Source organism: Suricata suricatta, chromosome 14 (assembly GCF_006229205.1).
Source record: "Suricata suricatta isolate VVHF042 chromosome 14, meerkat_22Aug2017_6uvM2_HiC, whole genome shotgun sequence".
In the NCBI taxonomy this organism is placed as follows: domain Eukaryota; kingdom Metazoa; phylum Chordata; class Mammalia; order Carnivora; family Herpestidae; genus Suricata; species Suricata suricatta.
Genome location: NC_043713.1, coordinates 46,147,649 through 46,155,497, shown reverse-complemented (window position 1 = coordinate 46,155,497; position 7,849 = coordinate 46,147,649). Strand labels below are relative to the sequence as shown.

Sequence of the window (7,849 nt, the reverse complement as noted above, 5' to 3'; positions counted from 1 at the left end):
CTTTTGGGGTTTTTGTGTGAGGGTTTGGGGTGGAGATGCTCGTGGGTGTTGACCTTCCTATTACGCCCTGTCAGGAGTGCCAAAGAGTCCCTGCTATGGGGAGAGAGGTTCAGAGGCTGTGAGCAGCGTTGGATCCCACAGGGAGTGGGCTACACAGGGAGCGGGCTACAGGGTCTTCTCCATGTGCCCGCTCTGCAGCAACCTGTCTATGCAGCCTGCACAGAGCCCTTCTGCCCACCCCACCCTCCTCACTAACTCACCCGCCAAAGCACTTTCTGGTTACCACAGTCTGGACCTGTCGGCAGTAATGGAAAGGCACCTCATGCATTGACTGCAATGCATATTTTTTGTAAAAAAAAAAAAAAAATCCATCTTTTTAGCTGCTTCCGGTCAAAGGGATTTTCCTCGTTTCCTATTTGTAAACATGCACCATATTAGGTACTACTTTTCTGTTTCCATTCACTAATCCTTGTGCCAGTCCGTTCCCTTCATGATTTCTTAGAAGCAAGCATTCCATGGAATGCAGCTCCTAGAACTGATTTCTTAGATCAGTTATAAACCTCAGAATATCTCAACTGTGGCATTCATGTTTTCCTTTAAATAGGGTCAGCCCATGTCCATCATCTACGAGGAGCCAAATAACCTGTGACTGGACCGTCTGTATCACGTGCGTGTGCAGGTGGTGGAGGTATAGGAAAAACATACATTAAAAAGGTTCTTGATGATACTTTTTTTTTACAACTTAGTTCTTTCAAGCAATTATGATTTTTTACTTATTTTATGAATTGAAAAAATTATATTTCTAAACATATTTCACATATATAAATTTAAAATATAAATTATGTAAAATATACAATGTTTCATCCTCATAGGGTTTTGTTCATCCTGTCTGTATTGCACTTAGCATGGTCCCTCCTGTTTTACAGGTAATTATCCTTGTCTTATAAACCCTGTGAGCTTGTAAATGCTATGATCTCATGCCTTCCTCAGTGGCCAGCAAATTCTTGGGATGAATGGATAGAAAAGCCCTCTCCTGCCTGCATGCACATGCGCTCTCTCTCTCTCAAAGTAAACATTAAAAAAACTATGTCCAATACCTCCAGGTGCTACTTTTCAAGTACTTTGAACCTGTAGACATATTTTAACATTTCTGTTCAGGTCCATCCATTTAATGAGATACTATTTGGCAATGAATGAAATGAAGTGTTGATACCTATGATAACATGGATGAGCCTCAAAAGCAATATATTGAGTGAACAAAGCCAGACACAGACCATGTATTATGTGATCCTGTCTATATGAGGGTGGCCACGCCAGCAAAATGGGTGGAGGGAGAACCTCTGGAAATCCTCTCCTCTGTGAAAGCCATGGGAAAACTGGCAAAAAGGGTTAGAATCAAGTATGTTAGACCCTGGACATTGATCAAAGGCTTACAGCAATCTGAAAAGTGTTTCTGCAAGAAAAATGGCTGAACTTTGGTGAGAGCATCAGGCTTTGTGGAAGTCAGCTGGCTTTGTTCCCATCTCCCATCTCCACAGTCACTTTGAAAAACAGTAGCCCACTGGGAAGGTGAAAGCCAGTAGCCCAGCAGCCATCAGGGAAGACAGTGGCATTGGAACTTATGCAAAGCTTCACTCCCAGTGAACTATCATGATTTGACCTGTCTGGAGGTTTTCTGGAAGGTTCTACATCTATGGCTGTCTTTGACCTGACTTGGAACTGTCTCCAAAATGAAAAGCCTTTCCCTTGGGCTGTCTGAAAGCATTTAGGGGCAGTTGCTTAACTTCATGGCTGCCTGAGGTGACAGATAACAGTTGGGGATAACAATAGTCTAATCACACAACTTAAAAAGCTGGGACTGAGATGTCCATAGGGGCTCTGAAAAGCTCCAACACTGTCTTGGGAAGGTAGATGGCCACACATACTCAGGGCTGTGAGACCTGACAAGGCCCTACGTCCTCACCTCCAGCTGACCTTGAGGCTTGGAGTAAACCCGAAGTGTAGGCTAAAGCAGAGCTGTCAGCTGCCTGGCTGAGTGTTGAGGGGTCCCTCAACATACTCACAAACCCTTTGGCAGAGACTAAGAGACTCTTTGGTTTTACGCATTTAAAGAACTCTCTGTCCAGTCACTAGGTGACCACTAAGCTAACTAAGCAGAGACTTTAACAGCCTTACATGACAAAGAATACAGACTTTACAGAATTAGTTCAGAAAACTAATTAAACAAAGACACAAACAACAAAAGTAAACAGCAACAGCAATTCTAGGGAGGAGGGACAAATATGATTTCCCAAGTTGCCACATTACATTATGTTAAATATCTAGTGTTCAGAAAAAAAAAAGACATGAAAAAGAAATAGGAAAGCATGGTCCATACACAGGGGGGAAGGGCGATAAGAAAAAGAAACTGTCCCTGAAGAAGCCCAGACATTGGACTTACTACACAAAGACTTTAAATCAACATACATCAAAGAACTAAAGAACACTGTGTCTAAAAAACTAAAGTAAAATATGAGAACAATATTTCACCAAATATAACATACTAATAAGTAAATAGAAATTGTAAAAAAAAAAATAGGGAAAAGTACCAAATAGAAATTCTAGGATTGAAAATTATAATATCTAAAAATGAAGAATTCACTAAAAATGGCTACTATGGACTGGATTGTGTTCTCTACAAATGTATTTGTTAAAGCTCTGATCTCTAGGTTGAGTGTATTTGGAGTAAAGAAGTAATTAAGGGTAAATAAGACCATAAGGGTAGAGCTGTGTTCTGATAGAATTAATGCCCTTATAAAAGACCAGAACCTGAAAACTCACTCTGTCTACCAATTAAGAACACAGTGGAAGGCAACCATCTGTAAGCTAGTAAAAGAGTCCTCACCAGGGATCAAACTGGCTGGCAATCTTGAGCTGGGACTTCCAGCCTCTAGAGCTGTGAGAAAATAGATTTCTGTTGTTTAAGCCATTGAGTCTATGGTATTTTGTTATGGCAGCCAGAGCTGACCAAGACAAGGGCTCAACACAGAGTTGAGCAGGCAGAAGCAAGGATCGGCAAATTTGAAGTCAGTTGAGATTCAGTCTGAGGAACAGAAAGTAAAAAGACTGAGGAAAAACAAACAGACTCTCAAAGATATAGGAGACACAATCAAATGTACCAACATGTGAATAATTGAAGTACCAGAAGGAGAGGAGAGAGAAAAAGGGAAAGAAACTATATTTAAAGAAATAATGGCTGCAAAACTTCTCAGATTTGATGAAAATCATTAATCTATACATCCAAGCTTAGCAAACTTTATATAGGATAAATGCAAGAGATCCACACATAGAAACGTCATAGTAAAGATTCCAAAAGACTGAGACAAAAAAATCTTAACAGCAATGGGAGAGAAGCCCATCATATACAAGGGTCCTCAATAAGGTTCATACCTAACTATTTACCACAAACCATGGAAGTCAGAAGGCAGTGGGACAGCATTCAAAATGCTGAAAGAAACATAATGACAACAAAGAATTACATGTCCAGCAAACTGTCCTTCAAAAATGGAAGAAAAACAAAGACATTCCATTATAAATAAAACAGAGAATTCAGTGCTAACCAGCCCTCCTGATTAAAAAAAAAAAATACTAATGGGAATCTTTAGACAGAAATGAAAGGACACTATAAACAACAACTTCAATCCCTGTTAGAAATGAAGAATGCTAGTAAAAGTAACCACATAGGTAAATATGAAAGGTGGTAAAAATATATCTTTTGTTTGTTACTCTTCTATCTGATTTAAAAGACAGCTGTTTCAAGCAGTAATTATAAATCTGTATCGATCGGCATACAATGTATAAAGATGTGATGTGTATGACAAAAGCACAACAGAGCAGGGGAAGGAATGAAATGAATAGAAGAAAAGTGTTTGTGTACTGTTGAAGTAAAGTTCGCATTTATTTATTTATTTTTGTGGGGGTTTTTTTAAATTTATTTTGAGAGAGCGAGCATGAGTGGGCAAGAGGCAGGGGTGGGGGAAGAGAAAGAATCCCAAGCAATTTCTGCACCAGCAACACAGAACTCATGAATTGTGATATCATGACCCAAGCTGAAACCAAGAGTTAGATGCCTAACTGCCACCCACATGCCCCTAAAATTTTTATTTCTATGCACATTCCAATCTGAGTAAATCTATAGAGACAGAATATAGATTTGTGGTTGCCTGGGGCTTAGGATGAGAATAGACAGTAACTACAAATGAGCACAAAAGTTCTTTTTTGGGGAGGGGGATGAAAATTTTAAACTACATTGTGGTGATGGTTACATGCTTCTGTAAATTTACTAAAAATTGTACAGTTAAAATAAGGGAATATAATTGTATGCAAACCATACTTCAAGCTTTTAAAAATATAAACTAAAATTATATTAGTATCATATTTGTGTGTAAGTAATAGTAGATACCATTTATTGAATGTCTACTACATGTTAGGCACTGTGCTAAACACTTTATATACATTATATTATTTAATTTGCTTTAATCCTCATCATAGTCCTGCAAGATTAGGTATTATTATGCCTATGTAAGACATATGGAAACCAAATTTTAAGGAGGCAACAGAATATAAAGGTTAAATGTGCAGTGTTCTAGGGGTGACTGGATGGCTCAGTTGGTTAAGTATCTAACTTTGGCTCAGGTCATGATCTCACAATTGTTGAGTCTGAGCCCCATGTTGGACTCTGTGCTGACAGCCCAGAGCCTGGAGCCCATTTCCAGTTCTTTATCTCCCTCTCTCTCTGCCCTTCCGCTGCTTGAACTCTGTCTTTTTCTCTCTCTAAAATAAATAAATGTTTAAAAATATTCTATTTAAAGTGCAAACTTTTACATGAAAAGATACTCAACATCACTAATCAGTAGAGAAATGCAAATCAAAACAAATGAGATACCATCTCACAGTCAGTAGGATAGCTGCTATTTAAAAAAACACCAGAATAACAAGTGTTGGTGAAGATGTACAGAAATTGGAACACATGTGCACTGTTGGCAGGACTATAAAACAGTGCAGCCACTGCAGAAAACAGGATTGAGATTTTTTAAAAATTTAAAGATAGAATGACCATGTGATCCAGCAATCCCACTTCTGAGTATATATCCCAAAGAATTGAACACAGGGTTTTGAAGAGCTCTTCACACACCCATGTTCATTTCAGCACGATTCACAACAGATAAAGAGATGGAAGCAGCTGATGTCTATGGATAGATGAACGGATAAAGAAAATACAGTATATACATATGATGGAATATTATATAACCTTAAAAAAGAAATCCTATCATGTGCTAGAATATGATAGTTCTAGCTAGATAGATGCTAGAATGCACTGTGAAGATATTATGCTAAGTGGGATAAGCCAGTCAAAAAGACAAATACTGCGGGATTCCACTTACATGAGGTATCTAAAGTAGTCAAATTCATAACATCAGAAAGTAGAATGGTGGTTTTCAGGAATTGGGAGAGGCGGAGAAAATGGAAGCTATTACTTAATAGGTACAGAGTTTCCATTTTGCCAGATGATAAAGTTCTAGGGTCTGTTGCACAACAATGGGACTATAATGAACACTGTCACACTGCACACTTAAATATGGTTGAGATGGTAAATTTTATGTTACGTGTCTTTTGCCATCGTAAAAGTAAAATAAAACAATATAAATGTGTGTGTGTGCAAGAAAAGATTGTACTTTCTGTCCCATTCATGTACATTGAATGAATGAGCTAAAAAGATCTTAAAAAGATCTAACTGCATGACTCAGTGGGTTTCCATAAGCCTCTCTCCTATATCATTCGCCTTCATTTTGTGCTTGCATACACAAAAGTGCATTTTTTAAATATTTATTTATTTATTTGAGAGAGAGAGTTGGTGAGAGAGACAGAGGAAGAGAGAAGTGGAGGGAGGGAGAGAGAGACAAAGACAGAGAGAGAGAGCATCTTAAGCAGGCTCCGTGCACAATGTGGAACCCAAGGTGGGGGCTCGATCCCACAACCCTGGGATCATGACCTGAGCCTAAATCAAGAGTTAGACACTCTGTGGCCCCCGGGTAGCTCAGTCTGCTAAATGTCTGACTCTTGATTTTGGCTCAGGTCATGATCTCAGAGTTCCCGAAATTGAGCCCTGCCTCTGTCTCCACACTGACAGTAAGGAGCCTCCTTGGGATTCTCTCTCTCCCTCACCCTCTGCCCCTCCCATGCTCTCTCTTTCTCTCTGTCTCTGTCTTTCTCTCTCTCTCTCAAAATAAATAAATGAAGTTAAAAAAAGTTTAAAAAGGAGAGATGTTCAACCAGTTGAGCCACTGAGGCACACCAAAAGTACATTTTACAACAAATAAAACACTGGGAAATCTTATTTCATTTCATTGTTCCTTATTTCCTGCCTTCATTTTTTTCCCCTTTTCAAGTGGCACTCCCTCTTCTTGGGAATAACCCAGGACACCTAACTTCTGAATATAAATCCACTATCTTATACCAACTTTTATTCTATTGTATTCTAGTTTTCCCATCTGCATTGTAAATGCCTTTCCTTTGACTTGTGCCAGACACCTGCCTCTCTGAAAGCCCTGGAAGTGAGCTTGCCAAAGGGAGACCTTGCTTTTCTGTTCTCTCCTGTAGGGAAACTTCAGACACGCCAGCAGCAGTGCCCCTGTGTCCCGGGAAGAGCTGATGATGGTACTGTCTAGACTAGAAGGTGTGCGCCTCCGAGGCCTCTACTTCACGGAGACTCAGCGGCTCTCCTTGAGCGGGGTGGGACTGGAGGAGGCCTCCGCCACAGGAAGTGGGCGCAGAGCACACAGTGTGGAGGTGTGTGCCTGTCCCCCGGGCTACACCGGGGACTCATGTCAGGTAGGAAGAAATTCCCCCTAGGACTCCTGTGGCTGCCCCTCCTCTCTGCTGCCCCCGACCCTGTTGTATGATATGAAACGCTCTGTCCAACAGGCAGGTGTCTCCTGGGCTTTGGCTTCTGTCTTACCTGGACCACCTTCAGGAATGAAATATGAACAAGAAATCACAGACATCTCAAATTCCACTGGAAAGCCACAGGCACTTGGTCAATCCTGGGGGCTGTAGAAATCAGGACTTTCCAGGAAGTAGGAAAAAGCCCCCCCAGTGGGTATCCCGGTATTTGAGCCGCTGCCTTCCAAGTGGGTGACCTTGTGTTCTTGTACTGTCCTCTGGTCAAGGGCCTCTCCAACTTAGAGTCCAGACAGTGTCCTGATTCTTCCAAGACAAGAGGCAGCCCATTATCCGAGTTCACAGCAGATCTTCCTGCCAGGCCCAATCAGCATAACTTGTCCTCAGATGATTAAAATGTGCCATGAAATCAAACTGTGTCATATCTCACATTGTAAATAGGTTCTATTCCTGATGGGAGGGAAAGAAAGCACAATGTTTAGTGCAATTATTAGGAAATAGCAAACATTATCACTCAGTGTATTCCCTCCACCCGCTGTGTGTACATCTAACTACATCCTCCCCTTTCTGTCCCCGCCACTTGATCACAGAAAGCCCCAAGGTGATCTTCACACAAGTGTCTTTTTTTAGCTTGCAAATATATTACCTGTCATGGTTTTCTGGGAAGATCATGACCTGAGCCAACGTCAGACACTTCACTGACAGAGCCCACTCAGGTGCCCAGTGGGGACTTCTGTCTTGTAACATTTAGTCCACAGGTGCCAACATTCTTCTTCCCCACCCCCTTCCTCCTCTCTCTGTTCTAGCCTGACTAAATAAAATCATTGCCCTAGGGAAGGAGGGGAACCTCTGGATTACCAGCCTCCTGCCCAGGGCGTATTCTTTGTGCATGACTCAGCCTGTGATTTCC

General features: G+C 40.9%; 1 protein-coding gene across 1 annotated transcript in view; it reads left to right on the top strand.

Annotated features, from left to right (window-relative positions):
• LOC115277422 (laminin subunit alpha-3-like) overlaps nucleotides 1-7,849 on the top strand; it is a 154,939-nt gene that overhangs the window by 61,440 nt on the left and 85,650 nt on the right. The window contains 2 exon segments of the mRNA XM_029921573.1: nucleotides 605-688; nucleotides 6,640-6,870. Of these exon segments, the coding sequence (XP_029777433.1) occupies nucleotides 605-688; nucleotides 6,640-6,870 (315 nt within the window).